This window comes from Lipophrys pholis (genome assembly GCF_963383615.2).
Source record: "Lipophrys pholis genome assembly, chromosome: 19".
Classification (NCBI taxonomy): domain Eukaryota; kingdom Metazoa; phylum Chordata; class Actinopteri; order Blenniiformes; family Blenniidae; genus Lipophrys; species Lipophrys pholis.
Genome location: NC_137647.1, coordinates 15,023,277 through 15,042,643, shown reverse-complemented (window position 1 = coordinate 15,042,643; position 19,367 = coordinate 15,023,277). Strand labels below are relative to the sequence as shown.

General features: G+C 43.2%; 1 protein-coding gene across 1 annotated transcript in view; it reads left to right on the top strand.

Moving 5' to 3' along the window:
• The window catches only part of kcnt2b (potassium sodium-activated channel subfamily T member 2b), a gene marked incomplete at its 5' end in the record, with an annotated part of 42,839 nt that overhangs the window by 10,830 nt on the left and 12,642 nt on the right, over window positions 1–19,367 (top strand). Inside the window, 13 exons of the mRNA XM_080487244.1 lie at window positions 2,857–2,936; window positions 4,802–4,904; window positions 6,105–6,153; window positions 6,606–6,665; window positions 7,329–7,403; window positions 8,861–8,944; window positions 9,400–9,494; window positions 10,196–10,376; window positions 13,156–13,320; window positions 13,768–13,904; window positions 14,457–14,520; window positions 15,297–15,405; window positions 19,114–19,222. Of these exons, the coding sequence (XP_080343370.1) occupies window positions 2,857–2,936; window positions 4,802–4,904; window positions 6,105–6,153; window positions 6,606–6,665; window positions 7,329–7,403; window positions 8,861–8,944; window positions 9,400–9,494; window positions 10,196–10,376; window positions 13,156–13,320; window positions 13,768–13,904; window positions 14,457–14,520; window positions 15,297–15,405; window positions 19,114–19,222 (1,311 nt within the window). The remainder of the gene's footprint in view (window positions 1–2,856; window positions 2,937–4,801; window positions 4,905–6,104; window positions 6,154–6,605; window positions 6,666–7,328; window positions 7,404–8,860; window positions 8,945–9,399; window positions 9,495–10,195; window positions 10,377–13,155; window positions 13,321–13,767; window positions 13,905–14,456; window positions 14,521–15,296; window positions 15,406–19,113; window positions 19,223–19,367) is intronic.

The window sequence follows — 19,367 nt, the reverse complement described above, 5'->3', positions numbered from 1 at the left end:
ATCATATGTCACAGTGCGATGACTGATGGGAATGCATTAACTCAAAAGGGACACAACATGGTTAGACATTGCTTGTATATTTTCCTTATGACTTGAGCACCACTACAGAGTGTGGTTCAGGTTGGGGGCACATGACCACTAAAAAATCTGAATGATCATTTCTATCGGGCGATGATCTGGCATATACTGGACAATTATTTCTTGTACAGACCCAACTCAAATGCCAACACATGAAACCTGGTGTGGTGGAACTTAGAACACGTGCACTCGTTTTCCATCAGAGCAGCTAATTCCTGTGGGAAAGGGGATTTACTGCTCTTTCATAATCCTGATATCATAATTTAGATGTTTCATTGCAAGCAGGATGGCTTCATAGGTGATTAAGACGTTTACTTCCTTTGAGTAATCCATCGTGTGTACCTCTGTAAACAAATTCAAGGATGGTGATCCCCGCTAACAAAGATAACAAAGATCCCAGGCTAATCCCTCACAGTCAGCCACATTCACACCAACGCACAATTTAGAGCCACTGGAATAACCCAAAATGCGTGTTATTGGACTGTGAGAGAAAATGGATCACATGGAGAAAGCAATTTATACTAACATGTTTTTATTATTATGACAACTGCAGGTGCACCAAAGTGCAACCAGATTTCCTGATAGTGGCTCGTCAATATGCAGACGAAAGCTAAACTCGCTTGTGCAATAAAGATGTTACCATTAATGAGGTAATAAGTGAGTTGGCACATGTTGCTGCGATTAACACTGTTGGCTCAGTGTTGTTGTTTTTTTCCCCAAAACATTTCTATTGGTTTTCAAGTTTCATAATAAAGGTGAAAACGAAACATAACTCCAAACACCACACCCATACACTCACCCATTCACACCTGATAAACCTGCACCAAATGACACACATATGTACATCTATGTACACACGTAACCAGGTAACATGCACATAACAGTAACAATAACAAGAAAGAAAACAATAATCTTTTGCGTGTCATGTTTCTATTATCCAGATGCTATAACGTTCAGATATGGTTCCCATAGTTGTACAAATTCCTCCATTTTTCCTTTGGCAATGCAAGCCAGTCTTTCCAATCCAATGCATTCTGGTAGTTATTTTATCCATTGTTTTATAGAAGGGCTCGTTGTTGGATAAGAGAAAAACATTGTTCCAGTGGCTTCTTGGGATTTCTTTGGGGATTCCAGCTCCTTTCCACAGTCAGTGATTTTGGCAGGTATGTGTGTGCATGTGTATCTCTCAGTGTTCACTGTGTGACGGATTGGGAACTCATTCAGACTGCACCCTGCACTTTGCTCAATGTTAATGACCCTAACGGACATTGTGGGCATTGAAGATGAATGGATGCAGGTTTTAAATCCTCGTGTTTTATCTTCATAGTTAATTTTCCAAATACATTTTCTCAACCATAAGGTATGATAACATGCCTCCTGAGCTTCATTTGAGTCTGGGGATATGTACATATCTGTACATTCTTCTGTTTTGTCACCGGGGGAGCGAAAGCACGCTATCGGCAATCTGCTGAGTGCAAATGGATGCATCGACAACTTGCAGTGGGGCTATCTGCCCCTGAGGCTGAACGTACTTCACAAGTATATGTTTGCTCACATCTGCTCATGTGAAAGAGAGAGAAAGGAAAATGAATCCTGTGTTTCCATAGTAACCTTGGAACACACACCCCCATCCTCCCCCAATGGCTGCTCGTAAGGTGCGCATTTAGTTTTATCATGTGCATGTTTGACCATGTGGGCTACTCGTACAGGGTCACTCTGGAACCCCGGGAAGACCCCCCACCGCCACCGCCGCCGCCACCACCACCTCCTCTTCCTCACCCTGCAGACAGGACAATAGATTGCAGTTGTTCTGCTTCCCTTTCATCTGTCTGTCTGTGTGTTGTGAGAAGTATAACGGCGTGCCGGGTCTGGCTTTTTCTCTGTTTTTTTTTTTTTTTATCCTCAACATGAGTCATCCACTCTTTCCTCCATAGGATGAAAGGAGGGCTACTGAGAAGTCTCCCCTGAGGTGGTCAGACAGGAAAACAGTAACCTACCGTCTGTCTGATTATGTGTCTGTACTCGTGTAAGAGCTGTCTGAAGAGTTTCTCTGTCAGTTTTCATCATATCTCTCCATGAGGATCCATGTCAGAGGGCCATGTGAATGCTCTCATAATACTAATGACCTGGCTGCGGGTGTGTCTTTTGCAGCCAGTGTGTGCACAGTCCAGGTGTGTGTGTGTGTGTGTGTGTGTGTGTGTGTGTGTGTGTGTGTGTGTGTGTGTGTGTGTGTGTGTGTGTGTGTGTGTGTGTGTGTGTGTGGTGTGCCCCCCTCAAACAGGAGGGTGCCAGAATGGGAAGGGAGAAGGAGCAGTAATTATGGTCTCCCATGTTCAGCAGAAACATCACAGGGAAGTAATTTGTTGCTCTATATTTAATCAGTGGAGATAACGAGACTGACTGCAGCTGTCTGGGCCTATGGGCAGGCCGACAAGCAGGAACACCATTTCCTCCAAAAGCCATTAGTATTTAATGCAACCAGCCCCACTGTCTTATTCCCATACTTTCTTTTGTTCAAATAATCATTATAGCTCTTTCTATTGACAATTCTATCAATGTCACCTGGTATCTTTCTCATTTTGTAACTTTTCTTTTGTCTCACTGACCTCCACTTGCTTCCTCTCTTCTTTCTCCTCGACACCTAACTCTCTAAATGAAGTATTTTATCTCGGCGGTCAACTGAAGCACCACCTGTGTACTTGTTCCTCCTTAGCTTGGTCTCCTGTACAATCATTATCTCACTCGTTGACGCTGTCCATCTGTTCCACCTTCTCTTAGGGTGCAGGTGGAGTTCTACGTCAATGAAAACACTTTCAAGGAGCGCCTCAAGCTGTTCTTCATCAAAAACCAAAGATCCAGTGAGTTACCCGCAAACTTAGGGCCCACACCTTTTCTGTCTGCCGCTTCTCTGTCTGTCTGTCTGTGTTTGTTTCTGTCAGAGTCACAAGGTGTGTTTTGATTACGTCCACTGTCATTCTTGCTCTGCGTTTCATCAACAGTTCCTTATTAACTTTGTTGAATCTGCTTGACACATTTGTACATCTGTATGACCATTTTAACAATCACTTGATTTATTTTTGGACATGACATATAGTCATATATACCTTTCAGTCATAACATTATGACCATTAACTGGTCAACTCAGTTCATCCCTTTGTCAAGAAAGCTGCTGGTGTGACACTGTGTCCCCCCTGTGTAAACATTTTGTCCTCAAAGTTGATCTGTTAGAAGTAGGAAATTGGACAAATATAAAGATTTGAGTGAGTTTGACAAGGAACCAAACAGTGATGTCTAGACAGCTGGGTCAGAGCATCTCCACACTGGTGCGATACTGAGTTGTTCCTGGCTTCTGTTGCTCAGTTGCTGTTGAAAGTGATCCTTGATAAGAAAAGCTATCAACTGGTAGCAGGGTCATGTGGAGGTATAGATCATTGATGCATGTGGGGAGTGAATCCCAGGCTTTATGCTCCGATGCAACAGTTGAGCCACTGCAGCTTGAAGTGCTGCAGAGGTTAATGCTGGTTCTGATAGATGGGTGAAGGAGTCCAGGTATCAATGGGTGAGGACGGTTTTGAAGCTCTTGGCTTACTGCTGCGCTGTGCGGTTCAGCAAATGTAAAGAGGAACAAGAAGGACCTGCAGCAGGTGGTGAGGGTGGCAGAGCACAGAGCACAACCACCAGTCCCCCTGCCCCCAGAGACATTTACACCAGCTGCTCAACAAAAGAAGGGCAGATGTGAAAGTCTGCAGCACTGCTGAATTCATCATCATCATCATCATCATCTCAAACAATGACAAAATATTCCAGTCTGATTACAGCAACAAAAGCTGGATCTATTGAATTTTAGACAGATGGTCATAATATTATGGCTGATAGGTTCACATTACTCCACATGCACGGGGTTGTTTGTAATAGTTCTGGAAAAAAATGTTAATGAAATATATTGCATAGTACAAGAATTGCTTTTAGCTGCAGGATAAAACAAACAAACAGCCACACTCCTCCTTTTATAATTGAAATTAGAATAAACCATCCAGCACTACTTGGTTTTTTTTAGCTGCATTTATCCAAGTGCCATGTGCTGTTCATTCTTCATTCCTCTAAGCTAAATTATATTTCCACATGTGCCATGATTCCATTGTAATTTAACTGTAGTTTAATTTGTGTCTGACTCAGCGCATTACACTGCTTAAAGGAACGCTACAGAGCTTACCTTGCTGTAATGTATTAGCAGCATTGACATTGACAAAGGACCACTGTGCAGGATCTTTATATATATATTTTTTTTTTGTAATCTAGCAGTGAGAGTGGAGTGAGCTTGTGAGCAGCTAAAAATGATCCTCTTACCACGTCTTCTATAGAGACTCTGGTGGCTGTAATCTTGAAATAGAATGAATGGGTGATGTTAAGCCTGAACTTAATTTCATGTTTCTGTCTACAGAACATATAAAACAGTTTTTTATATATATATATATATATATATATATATATATATATATATATATATATATATATATATATATATATATATATATATATATATATATATATATGTGTGTAGGTCTGAATATCCCACATAACAAAAGCACAATCGCCTTTGGTGATTCTATAGTTATACAAACAATCCCGCTAATAGATCTTCTGAATCCAACACACTGGTCCTTTTTAGAATGTTCAGCGCTTCATGTTTCACACTATAACAACTTGAATTCTTCAATTTCAGGTCTACGAGTGCGTATGTTTAACTTTGCTCTGAAAGTGCTGAGCTGTCTCCTCTACATCGTCCGAGTCCTGTTGGACAACCCGCAAGAGGGAAGACAGGACTGGTGAGAGAACGGGCCATAACGGGGGCTTAATGAGGTGAAACAAAGTCTCGGCGAGTGTGACGGCCAGATAGCAGAAACAAGAGCAGCGGGTCAATAGATGAGATAACAGTGTGCATAGTGTCCTTTGAAAGAACCGGATGTAAGATTATAGTCGGGGAAAAGAAAATGCTGGCGATGCGATAAAGAAAGTCAACTGACATTTGAGTTGAGCAATGATATATTTTTTTATTTTTTCTAGTTTCGGTGAGAGGTGTTCAACGAGGAAGGTGTAGTCACTGCTGTTTCTCTGGTTTTTGCTCTCCTGCAGTGTCAGCGGAGTGAACTGCACCAAAGCAAACACAACATCCCGTCCCTGGAGCGAGTTCGACTGGTAAGCATGCAAGCATCTAATTAGGAGGGATGTCTTCTGCCTGCAGACATGGACCATGAAACCACACACCTGGGAGCGCTGGCATCCCTGACCCCGGCTCGCTGGTCAGAAACGTGTAATGCAATTAGCACAACCTCACTTCACTGATGCAATTCACAGTTGTTGATATTAGGCAGTACAGATACACATTCATTCGTCACAACCCAACGATATGGATTAACTGTCAACATAATATGTATATAGTGCCCGTGCAGCCTAATCAACAGCGATCTAGTGGAGATAAAGTACGTAATATACAGAAACAGAATGAGGGAGAGAAAAGGAGAGGAACCAGAAAATGACCAGGGACCCGAGGCCAGGCTATGTATTCTGCTCAAGGACCTATTGATCTAATTGGTTGCCGATGACACCGGCTAAGCTCTGGCTCCAAATGAATAAGGAGCCTGACAGTGAGCTCAGGGGTGGGCTGCCTCCTTCCTTCTCCAGGCAGTAGACTTGTAGCAACACTGTTGAGACAGACAGCCATAGCGAGCCCCAGGGTGTCTTTGGACATGGAAAAAAAAGGGAAAAACTAAACAGTCTGTCTTCCACAATGAGGCTGTAAATTTCCATTTCACTGTGTGATTATGGCTTTTCTCTTACATTATGATCGCACTGACAGCTGTGCTTTCCACTGTAAACCCCAAAATGGAATTGATGAAGTGACAAATCGTTGTCTGTTTACTTAATATGATGGAGGGGAAATACTTAAATATCTTGTTGAGTTTTATATTTCTTTGCCACACTTCTCACCTCCATTTAATATCATTCCCTTTTCTCCCACTCTGTAGGAAACTGATCATCTGGGTTGATAGACCTCTACCGCTGTGGGCTCTGCAGGTCAGATAGATCAGTACACTGCTGTGTGAATAAGGCATCAATCTGTCCAGACACACTCCTGCATACATGAATGCATACTGGAGCACATCAGAATTTCTGCACCATCTTTATTAATATACTGGATTAACCACCGTTTTTATGCTTTTTAACATCAAAGTCTGATTCTCCTTCTTGACTTAACGTTACACTTTCAGTCTATACACGTGAAATGTATGGAAGCAGACACCAGGCTGAGACGTCTTGCTTCTCTTAAACCTGTTCCTTCTGAAGCTCAAACATCAGCACGCCCACTGATTCCGCCCACGCTCTCCATCTCTGCAACTCCTAATTTCTCTCTACTCTGGTCTCTCTGACTATCTCGACTCCTCTGTGTGTCTGCTCACCCTCTGTGTCTGCATCTCTACCTTTCTCTCTCTCTCTCTCTCTCTCCCCCTCTCTCTCTCCTTTTGCAGGTGCTCGTGGCTTTCATCAGCTTTTCAGAAACTATGTTGCTCGTGTATCTCAGCTACAAGGTGAGTTACTCACGGCCCCCAAAGACCAACCTGAAAGGGGGGAGGACGCATGGATGCAACATGCTCCAGTGCGGGGGGGGGGGGGGGGGGTATTCACTCCTCTATGTGGTCATTCTAATTTCTTCTTTTGCTTTTGAATTAATAAAGCATCTCAGAGGTTTTTTCAGTGTTGTATAAACACATAAAGGCTTTAGGGGAAGCCCCCATGTCGAGCCAATGGGGGGCCAATCCATCAACGGGTTGCCCTGCCTTTCATGTACTTGACACTATAAGCCTATGAAGGGCTCACTCCACAGATTACTCCAGAGGCTGGGGGCCTTAGCATTTAGAGCTGACTGATTCCTGCGGACATAGACTGTCCACCTACACTAGTCAGATTCAGGTCAGCCATATGCAGGCGGGAGACACATAAAAACAGTCATGGTTGACATCTTAATTGAACAGCGAGGCTTCGTGCAAACTGAGTAATGCTTTTTATTCTCCCAGAGGACACGAGGGAGTTGTGTAACCCCTTATACAGTATATCTCGATCGTTTCCGTGCGGCAAAAGCCCGTCAATTTGTCCCCTTCCACTCATCACTGGTCCACCCTGTTCTGTGGTAATCTCCAAAGTCGCCACGACAATGGAGGTTTCTGACCCCTGTGTGTGGTTTTTGTTTCCAGGGCAACGTTTGGGAGCAAGTGTTGCGTGTTCCTTTCATTCTGGAGATGATCAGCGCCATTCCCTTCATGATCACTGTGAGTGGAATGATGCGCGTTACTGAGCAGTGACAACACGGCAGTCTCTCAGGCAGCCGTCTGCTTTGGTTTTCAAGCACTGTAGTCCCTCCGCGCTAATCACTGTAGAAAAAGATACTCTGTAAGCCTGAGTCAAAGTATGCTGCCTTCTACAAGATATTTATTGGGATAAATACCCTTATCAGCCTTAACATTACGACTACTATCCTGGTGACATGAACAGCATTAATTTTTCCTCTGTCATGTGTCGAGTTTGGGATATATTTGGCAGGAAGTTAACATTCCAGCTTCAAAGTTGGTGTATTTGTGTGCCAGTGAGAGGATTTTTTGCCAGTTTAACAAGGAACAAAATGTGATGGCTATACAACTCAGTCAGAATAAATCCAAAGCTGCAGCTCTTTTGGGGGGTTCCCAGTCTGTAGTCATCTACCAAAAGAGGCTCATTGATGCAAATGGGGATTGAAGGCGGGCCAGTGTGGTCCGATCCACCCGACCAGCTTCTGTAGCTCATATTGTTGCAGAAGTTTGAGCTGTTTCTAATGGAGGAGTGTCAGAATACATGGCGCTTCAAAAGGATGGGCCCGCAACATCAGGAACTGCTTCAAATCTTTTATTAGGCTTTATGGCTGATCAGGATGTAAATACAAAGTGAGAGCATTTTTTCTAATATTTATTCAAATAAATTCAAAGTACATTCAAAGGGAAGACGTTTTTTTTTTCCATAGCTTGTCTCTGTCAGCTTGTCTGATTAATACGAACAGGATTACAAGGTGTAACTCAGCCTCTGTAGCAAACAAAACACAATGCAACTTACTCCAAATTCAAACCCATGCTTGTTCTTTGAAAAGAAGAGCATTTGCATTGCATAGACTGTACGTGTTCATATAGATTTATCATTAATTGTTTTTTCACCAAACCAATGCTTCTTTTTCCTTGAGGGACAAATCATTAAGGCACTTGAAATACATCGCTAAAAACATTCAAATAATGTCTTTAGCATATTTGGGCCAGACAAAAGTACAACTTTAGCTATGATCTGTAAGTTTACTAATTCAATAATCTTACAGGTGAAATTGTCTTCTTAGATATTCCTAATCTATTTTAATATCTCAAAATCAGTGTGAATATAAATGAACTTTTTTTACCTACTCATGTTATTTACCAATAAAAACGAGATTATATTCCAAACCTTTATGTTTAATATAAACTAGAGGGGAAAAAAAGCCTCATATTAACTATATTTACCAGATTCAAATATTCAGAATCTACATCAGAGGATAACCACCTCACACTTGCTATAATACCTGTCACAGCAATACAGTGTGAATCTCCACCGACATATGTCTCCCACAATCCTTTTCCTTGCCAGATAGCTCCCGACTGTGGAACATATGAAAAAAAAAAAAAAGGGTGATGAGACGGCGAGCCAAGCAGACTAAAGCTTTTCTTCCTGACAGGTGATCCTGCCCTCCTTCAGAAATCTCTTCATTCCTGTATTTCTCAATTGCTGGCTGGCCAAACATGCCCTGGAGAACATGATAGTAAGTGAATCACTGTGTGCTGATCCAATTTTAATTTCTTTTTTTTATTTCTATCGCGTTCATTTCAACCACTCTGTTGTGTTATTTTGTTGGCATGCAGTTGCCCCTCTCTGTCTCCCATTTCAGCTCACCAGCTTTATCTCAAACGCTCTGCTGTGAAGGTAAATCAGTGAGGAACCATTTAAACGACCGACTTGTTCTTAAGGCTTTCAACACTTCCTGCCTCCATCTGTCCAATGAAATCCTTTGAGGTTGTTTCACACTATTTATTAGCCCGTGTCTCCTGCTGATTTCAGTATCTCAATAGTTTGGCGCTTTCATCAATTTTATCATTTAGATTTTTTGTAAATCACCGTCAGCCATATTACCTTCTAATTTCACAGTTAAACAATGCAACAGAAAACTACTTGTTGTCATTTCCATATAAGAACTTTTATGTGTCCGTCCCTCTGCAGAATGATCTCCACAGGGCGATCCAGCGGACGCACTCAGCCATGTTCAACCAGGTGGTGATACTCATCAGCACGCTGGTCTGTCTCATGTTTACATGGTGGGTATCTTCACTGCTGCTGACACTAAGCAGAGCGGGGTGCAGCAAGGGACGAGACGACAGGCTTTAAGAGAAGGTTGTACAGGAAGTGAAAGGTGTGGCTGCTCATGGCAGTGGGGTGGTGGGGGGGAAAAAAAGAGGGTGAGATCGACACGCGTCAGTCTGATATGTGCGGGGAAAAATGAGATGGAGAATCAAACGTGCAGCTCCTGGAGCTCACGAAGAGGAAGACTGAAAGCAGGGAGGTAATTGGTAACTGTGAGAGTGAGAGTGCTCTGAAATGACAACTGGCAATTGCTTCAGTGCAGTGGAGGATGTGTCAGCTTGCTGCATATTTGCTGTGTACGCCTCAGCTAATCCAGAAGATCCTTCACATGGCATGAATTAAGCTCTCTGACCACTTGAAGGGTTGACATTGGTTTATCACTTGTGTATTTTTCAGAGATTAAAATAATTGCAGGTTGCAATCACACACCTATACACAGGAATATACAATGTCCAACAAGGGCGCTCAAGCATGCATCCACCCCCCATCTCTGCACGCACACAGTCACACATGTAAGCACAGGCGAGGAAAACAGTTCTCTATAGATAATGGTCCCAGTGGGCAACTACTTCACCCAGCATGTGACGGCCCTCTTCCAGTGATGCTCACTTCCTTCTTTTACTGTACCTTTTCTCCACCGTTGTATCTCCTTCAGCATCTGCGGCATCCAGCACCTCGAGCGAGCGGGCAACAACCTGACCCTGTTTGACTCGCTGTACTTCTGCGTGGTCACCTTCTCTACCGTGGGCTTTGGAGACGTCACCCCTCAGATCTGGCCCTCGCAGCTCCTAGTGGTCATTATGATCTTTGTGGCGCTCATTGTACTTCCCATCCAGGTGAGAGAAAGACAAAACTGTCTTTAATACAAGTTAGAGAAGCAAATACAAGGTGGCAGTTCAACAGATCTGAAGTTTAAACTTCTTTCATATTTTATTTTTCAAATTTCTCAAGCAGTAAACAGGACTCGACCAAGCTGTACACCAGTTTATACACAGATGAAACGTCTTGGAAAAAAATAAACAACCTGAGCACAGATGTGCCTTTAAAGTGATCGGAGAAATGGTGTGAAATGTTCCTCCACTTAACAGATGGGGTGGCTTTGCTACCTGCAAAAGCCAATTTGTTCTCTATGCTTATAAACACAGCAAAGTTTTCTCCCTTAACATGAATAATTCTTGTAAACCCCCCCCCCCCCCCCCCCCCCCCCCCCCCACACACACACACACACAACAATGTGATGACTCACTGCATCCTACGTGGAAATACAGCACTATTTTTATTCAGGCAGCAGCAGGAGTGTCTTCCAAACTCACTCAATTCCCCAAATCCCCCTCCTGTCATTTAGTGGCTCCACAGAGGGAGCCACATGACAGAGAAGTGCAACAACCTTTCTTTTCCCCATGCATTATTTGTACAGAGACCAATAAAAACACCACAAACAATGCATCAAATCCACTTTATTCTAATTGTTCTTTCTTTCATTTTAAAAAGAATCTCTCTTCAAAAAAACTTTATATATATTTATATATAAATCACATTTTTAATTAATATACAAATTAATTGCACAACTTTCTGTAATTAATTGCGATTAATTGTATTGTTTTTCTACTGGAGACTGAAGCTTGTAATGGATATTTATTGAAAAAAATTTGAGAAATTATTATTTTACCTGCAAGTATTTCCTCCAGCTTTAGCGGTTTGGTGGCGAGTGGTCAGCCAACATGGCAACCTGCTGTTTTGCTTCAGAATTACTTCTGTGGTCGTTAAATTCGGCTTTACAAAGTGTGTTTATGACTTTCAATTTCTCAATCAGCCTTCAGGTAACTTTTTAAAGTGAAAGTTTCTGCCTTGATAGTATTCCACTCGGTATTGTGCTGCTCTGTAGTCACGGTGCTGCACCCATAGACGTTATATACCAAACATAAAGTTGCTGAACTGGCATGAATCCACACATAAAGAGAAGGCTTTTTGTTCATCACTGACATTGTTACCGTGTCATGCTCTCCTCTCCCTCGCTCCATCTTTCATCCATAAATACCCCTTGACATTTAGAAACTGGCCCCCCCCTTTGCCCCACCTCCAACCCCCAACTCTACGTGCGCGCCCCTGTGTGTGTGTGTGTGTGTGTGTGTGTGTGTGTGTGTGTGTGTGTGTGTGTGTGTGTGTGTGTGTGTGTGTGTGTGTGTGTGTGTGTGTGTCCATCTGTCTGACTCCAAGCCCTGCCATGACCAGTCCACAGGCTGCACAGCCGGGTCTGAAAATGCATCAGGATTCATCTGCCGTCTTTTCTGACTGCCTCTGCTGGTTTTCCTGTACCCAACACAACACAGGAAATGTAGCCCTCAACGAGTCATTATATGCAATTTGGAGCCTTAAAAGGATATTGATTCGAAAATACGATAAAAAAAAAAGCCAGCCACTGAGGCCATTTCTGCTGTTTACCTATTTAACAGTTATGAGGTTTTTCCCATAAACACATCGCACGACTTTGTGATGGAGGCTTAATTGTTATGCCGCAAACCCAGTTAGTGCCATCAGAAAATTAACTCTTTATCAATAAAACATTATTGATGTATGTCCTCATAATGATGTTTCTGAAACTATCCAGCTATTCATTCTTCATCTATATCGGTTTAATCCAAGTTAAACTGCTTCTCACTTGAATAACGTCACTTTTTGCCCTCAAAATACCAACAAAAGGGAACTTTAGCTTCGACTTCACGGTGTTGAAAGCTGCTCATGAGGCAACTAGACAGCAGCACTAGTGTGGTTAGGGGCTGGAGCCCATCCGTCCTCGCTATTGGTCGACATTGCACAGTGGGCAGGATGCACCCGAGAAGTGTCAGAAAGGGACTAAAAGAATCTTTCTACAAGAAATCTAATTTCTGTGGGGGAAAATTCATTCCTGCAGAAAATGAGCATACTAACGTAAAGTGTTCATTGAATTGAGTTTGATTTGACTGAGGGGCAGTAACTGCTGCTGCTTGAAAGCAGGAGAGCTTCATTATTACAGAAAAAGGGCTCAATACATAAGCTCATCTAATGTTTGGTATTGATTGAGAATTAGATAAGGGTTGGATTGTAGGAATTTATCAGAAATGTCTGTGTTTTTACTCGTCTTAAGATCACGCTGCATGAGTTTTAGGTAATTGCACTTTCCTGACTTACACAAAGTGAAATGATGTTGCATCATGATGTTTCTTGCTGGAGGATAAAAAACCACAGAGAAAAAAGAAAGATACAAAAGAAAGTGACCGATAGAAAAATAATTCTCTTGCATCCACTTATCTGTCAAACATGTTTCACAGCCACCTTCTCAAACCAAGGACATTTAAAAAAGAAATATAATAAATCTGTGCAGTCTTGTTGAAACCTGCTATTATTTTCATTACCTCCCGTCTCCTCTTTATCTCCACCATCACCTTCCTTTCAGCCACCATCAGGAACTCAATCTCTACTCATCTTAATTTCTCCCACTCTCCCTGATCAAACTGAAACACTACACGGCACGCAGCACTGTTTTCTTTTCATATGCCACCTGGCTCCTCCCTGTATTGCAGTTACCTTAATCCGGTTTCCACCTGTTGACTGATATGGATGTCTTCCTCAATGCAGTTTGAGCAGCTGGCCTTTCTGTGGATGGAGCGGCAGAAGTCTGGGGGGAACTACAGCCGCTACAGGGCACAGACGGAGAAACACGTGGTGTTGTGTGTCAGCTGCCTCAAGATCGACCTCCTCATGGACTTCCTCAACGAGTTCTTCGCTCACCCCAGGCTGCAGGTCTCTCCAAATGGTTTAAAGTTGGGACAGGGAGTTTCAGAGGGGGTCTTATGTGTGTGTGTGCGTTTGTCAGAAATATCCTCCAGGAGGCCGAGCAGCTGGGGTTAAAGCTGTGGATTTTATTTTTCCAATGGCAAGGATCAAACGCTGCTTTATTCATGTTTAGGCAATTGCGTACGTTTGTTTGAGGATGTATCCATGTGTGAATATTTGTGTGTTTGCTCAAGGATTACTTTGATTTCATCACCAGTTGCTTGTCATATATATCATCTCACTTGATTGTTCGTTGTTTCAGTGACAGTTTTAGCCTTCCTGACTTTGCTGTGTCAGCATATGATAGTAGAATGCTCCTCTGGCTAAACACACTCGCTCCAGGAGGTATCAGGCTCATTTATTTCTATGTAATTGGACCATCAACCATGTTTGTGTGTACCTGTGGTTGTGTAGGACTACTACGTGGTGATCCTGTGCCCTGCAGAGATGGACGTCCAGGTTAGGAGGGTCCTCCATGTTCCTCTGTGGGCCCAGAGGGTCATCTACCTGCAGGGATCGGCCCTCAAAGACCAAGACCTAATGAGGGCCAAGTGAGTCACTGTGGACGCTGATCGGCATTGATTACAATCACAAAACTGACGACTGAAACAGCATTACATGTGTTTGAGCTTTAACCCCTTGAAATCAAATGCATCACATGTCGCTGAAGTGCATCATTAACTCCTGAAGCACCTGCAGCCTTGAAGTTACAGCTGTAATTACAGTTTGCCCTCTGGGTTCAGATAATACCGACACTGCACCTTCGGCGAGCTTCACAGGGAAAGAAAAGGAGCAAAAGCTTGTTTGTTTTAATCTACCGTCTCCTCGCCTCCCACTTTCTCATCTTTAAACGGCGTGGGCTTGAAAGACACATTGGTACATTTGTTGTTCTATTGTGCTCTTTCGTTCCTCTTTTATCCTTCTCGCTCAAAAACGTGACAAGACCCTCCTTCTTGTGTCTCATGGGTTCCACAATTCTTCCTCTCTTTCTTCCCCCTCATCTCTTTCTCTCTCTCTCTCTCTCTCTCTCTCTCTCTCTCTCTCTCTCTCTCTCTCTCTCTCTCCTCGCTCCCATGGCTACATGCTCTACTAACTGCCTGAAGGATGGACGATGCTGAGGCCTGCTTTATCCTCAGTAACCGGTTTGAAGTGGACCGCATCGCCGCCGTACGTTCTTCCTCGCTTCTCTCCACACTGCAAATCATCCACACCATTCTTAGGCGAAATTACAACCAAGAGTTTTTCTTTATGTTTTTGTTTTGTTTTTTGAATCTTGGTTCCAAACCTACTGTTTTTATTTATTTTTTCTTAAGCTGTCATACTTGGTGGATCCATCCCGGTCTGCTGCTAGAATATATACATTTGCCTCTTTCTTTAGAAAAGCACTGTGACAATAAACACAATGAATTTTTCAATTAAACTGCTCACCGACCACATTACCGGCATGTTTCTTTAAAGGACGATTTGGTCATGACCTACATTTTTTCTTCATCAGAAAATTTCCCCAAACTGACTTTATAAACCTCTGCTGTTTTTTTTCTGCTTTCGTGCTGATTAATAAACGTCGGTATGCTCCTCTTTAATGCACTGTCAAAGTAAAGTCCCCCAATGCTGCCAGCATGTCTCTGAACTCCCAGTCTTGTTTTTCCTGGTGATTTTATCCTCACCTTTCTCAGTGCCAGTCTTACCCACGACACTCTCCGTGTTGTTTTTACCATAGCCTCTGTGCATTGTTCTGAAATGTCGCAAGAACCATTAAACAGCACAGTGCAATCAGAGATTTCAAGAGATTATTATCAAGGAGACACAATCAGATGATGCTAATGATGGGTTCCTGCCTCTCTTTTAGCGGCACCTCACATTTCTTCCCTCCCTTCTCCCCTCCCTCCCTCCCTCCCTCCCTCCCTCACTATCTCCCTCCACTCGCTCTCCTATTTTCTCAGGATCACCAGACAATCCTCCGAGCCTGGGCAGTGAAAGACTTTGCTCCAAACTGCCCTCTGTATGTCCAAATCCTCAAGCCTGAGAACAAGTTTCACGTCAAATTTGCAGGTGGGCAGTGAGTGTGAAATCACACACGCCAGAAGCCGTTTGACGCGTCAGCTGAAAGAGTTTGGAAAGAATTACTGGTATTTGATTGCATTTGAAAGCAGTAAGTAATAGGATGATTCATACTAAACTGTACACTTGTCAAGTTTGATCAGAAAAGTCCAATTTGGCCCGGTCCAGTGATCTTACACAGTGTGTGACTGTTGTCATCAATCACAGCAGCGTGAAGGATGTGTGATTATGTTTGCATTTCATTTGGCTGCAGCAGCGTTACATTATGCCCACGCCAGGATCTGAGCTGTCAAGTCTGCACTATATTGCCTTTTTTTTTTGGACCCGAGCTTGTCTGTCTGATTTGTGAGCCTAAAACAAGTCTTTTCTACTGGCGGGCCTGTGCAGCCGCAGAGTCCTCCGTCTTTCCAGCTCTGAAGGAGTTCTGGACTGACTGGCTCAGCTTGGCTGTAAGCCTATTGAGGTTTACTGTGAGCTTTTTACATTGCATTCTTTTTTTTCTAGATTGTCCCTTCTTGATCTGCTGAACAGAAGATGCCAGTCAATCATGTCTGAGTGAGAAAAGAGGACCCAAACTCTCTCTCACCCCTCCGTCTCGCTCGCTCTCTCGCACATCTCTCTAGCTACAGCCCTGGAGAACATCAAACTCCATTCTAGCTCGCCGCCCTCATCTCAGCTGTCTCTATCAATGATTAACGTTTTACTTTGCTCGCTTGGCAAAGAAAATCCCTTTCTTTTGATGAGTTCTGCCGTCGCACTAACTTGGCAGACAAGCTCTCCCCGCAGGCAATCCTCCCGCAGACAGAGCTGCTTAAGCACCGCGCAGCCACACGGCCGTTGTTTTTAGAAAAGCAGAAATTGTTTTATTTATTTCATCTCCATCTATTACCACATCAGCAGCAAGCTCTTTGAGGTGAATCTCCTGCTCCCTTGCTATGATGTTTACATACCAATTTTTGTGAGCCGCTCTACAGCATCATTTTATGCATACCTACACCTTCTAACACAATCATTTAGCCCTGAATGATGTACATATTGTTTTGTTTGAAACATCCAACACTCGTCCTCAACGACAGCTTTCAATAAATATGTGGTAGGACTGAAGTGACGGCTAAAGTACCCTTTTAAAAGCACCGAACAAAGCCAGTTCATTATGAACTGGGTTTATTGTCCACTAATCCTGACTTCACAAAAGACTCGACGAGAAGAAAAACCATCCACCGTCAGTCACATGGGTAATTCTCTAAGTACAGATGTCATGTTTTGACACCCCTTGGAAAATACTCACAAATTGATGTGTGGGAGGCATTAATGAGCAGGAGATACAAGATTTAATTTGATCTACAAAAATAGCTTAATCACAGCTCAACATTCATTAGAGTTGATCTGTCGGCCTGTAGTTCAAGCGTGACAGGATCCCTTGAAGGGTGTGAGCAACCTGGATGAATATGACCCAAACGTCCATTGATTATCGCACCACTCTATGTTTCGAAAAAGAAAAAAGGAAATGGTCACGTGCCCCCCTTGAGCTCAACGTCACCATATTGATAGAAACTCAGTGATACTAACAAAAGACAGCCTGCTGTTTTAAATAACTCAGGTTGACCTGCGGCCCGGTCACAATTGCATTCTTGCAATAGAGTGCAAATAATCACATTTGCAATATAAATATTCACACTCACATGGTTCCATCTTCAGCAACTCTCTACTACAGAAGGCACCTTGCAGCCTGGCGAGACAAGGCAAAACACTCAATTCTGAACAACAATAACAGAAGGGAAAAAGCTTGTGGATGTTTGTGTGTGTGTGTGTGAGATGTGTTGAGGTCAGTAATTGGTTTCTCTGCTGATCTGGGTTCAGGCTCCTGAACGATAGAGGGTAGGACAGGGGGCTTGCGGTGAAGGATAAGCAGAAAGGACGATGAGAAACACAGGGATCACAGCAGTGAAGGGAAGTGCGAGGAAGATATTGGAAAAGAAAAAAGACTCAATTTGATGTGTGACAACTTCGTCCCTCCTTTGGGAGGCAGGTGTGGAACATATGAGTTAGTACAATAATGATGCTCTTTCTCTGCAGAAATAACTTCAATGTTTTTGTCCTTTCCACTTCAGGTTTTAGATGCCCGTTGCTCTTAAAAAGCTTCCGCTTTGATATAAAATCACAGTCTGAATAGCAAGATGCCAGTGTGTGTGTGTGTTTTGTGTGAGTTGCATCATGATGTGTTGCTCAGAGCCAAAAGAACATTGGTACTTCAACAACAGATTCACAATCAGCAGTTTTAATTGTTCAGGTCTGTCACCTGTTTAGTCTCACGCACGCACACACACACACACACACACACACACACACACACACACACACACACACACACACACACACACACACGCACACACACACACCATGCTAATTTGGCACAAGTCGCTTTTTAAAAGGCTGAGCTCTTGTTTAGCAGCTTCTGATGTTCGGCACCAATAATTTCAGGGCACACATTGTTCCTTCTCAAGTGAACTTGCTGCTAAACAAGAAGTCCCAAACACGCGTGTGTGCACATCACTGAAGATAATGCAATCATTAATTATACACAGCGGGAGAAAAGGATGTGGTGTGATCCACTGATTGGCTTACTACGAACATTCATCACTCAGATTCTGTGCGGCAACAGGTAAATTGAGAGCGGGACGACATCGACTTTTCAGTTGACTCTGGTTTGCGCCTTAAAAGGTAGAGCTGTGTAAAGCGTTCAATAATCAGTGAGGCCAACGCATAATCACTGACCTGTTGCTACATCTTCACATCTCCTCTGAAACCAGATGCGGGCCTATAAAATTGATCCCATCTGTCTAAACAAAGAATGCAGAGGCGACGGGATTTTTAACACGGCCGCCTGCTTGATACAGCCGTGTTCAACAAACAGCAAGTGACATTTAGACCTTTTCCAACACGAGATAGTGACATTTGATTGAGTGGCTGCCCGAGTCTTTGTGTGTTAAGAATGGAGTTATAATGGACTGCCTAGTTAGGGAAATGCATGATACAGTTTGTGTGTTTGCGGGAGAGCCGCGAAGCACACAAGAGCAACAGCTTTCACAGAGATATTTATTCAGTACAAAGTCCCAGTCAAACCGTCCACATTGTGGATTATCCTGTACAAGCGGCAGATTCATCAATCAAAGCCATGTTGCTTGCTCAGTATTATTTTTCAGTGCTGTTTTCGTGAGCTGCTGAGTTCATGATGAAAAATTTACTTAATTAAGTCAATTAACTGAAATAGCCTTAGTTAACAGAAAATTGCCCGATTTGATGATTTTGTCAAAATTGCTAATCATCTTCTAATAGCAGCTTCTCGCATCTGCTGATTCCGACGCCGTATGTCATTATTTACTCATCATCCGAAAAATGTCTTCTCGTCATCTGAAGTGGATCATTGTCGTGGTCAGCACTGTTGCCTCAAAGCAGGAATATTCTCACTTGATTTCCAGTGTTTGGGCCTTTCTGTGGAGAGTTTGCATGTTCTCCCTGCGCGTGTGTGGGGGACCTGTTGTGGATTGGCCCAGAGGCAAACTAAATTAGTGTATGGCTCCACGCCCATCGATGTCGGTGACACTGAGATTGATCTGATGACATTTCACTTTTTGTGAAGACGAATGCTCTTCCACAGCATCAATGATTCCATCTCATTGGGTCTCTTTGTGTCTGCAGATCATGTGGTGTGCGAAGAGGAGTTTAAATATGCCATGCTGGCTTTAAACTGTGTATGTCCTGGAACCTCAACTCTCATCACTCTGTTGATCCACTCCTCTAGAGGACAGTAAGTTCCCTCGCTTCCTCTCTTTCTGCCATTCTCTCTATTTCACAGTCCATGCCGTGGTCATATAATCTTGACAGTCCAAACGCGGGGCTGATGTTTCCAACGGAACCCAGCTGCCTCTTTTCTCCTCACTGTCACTCATCCA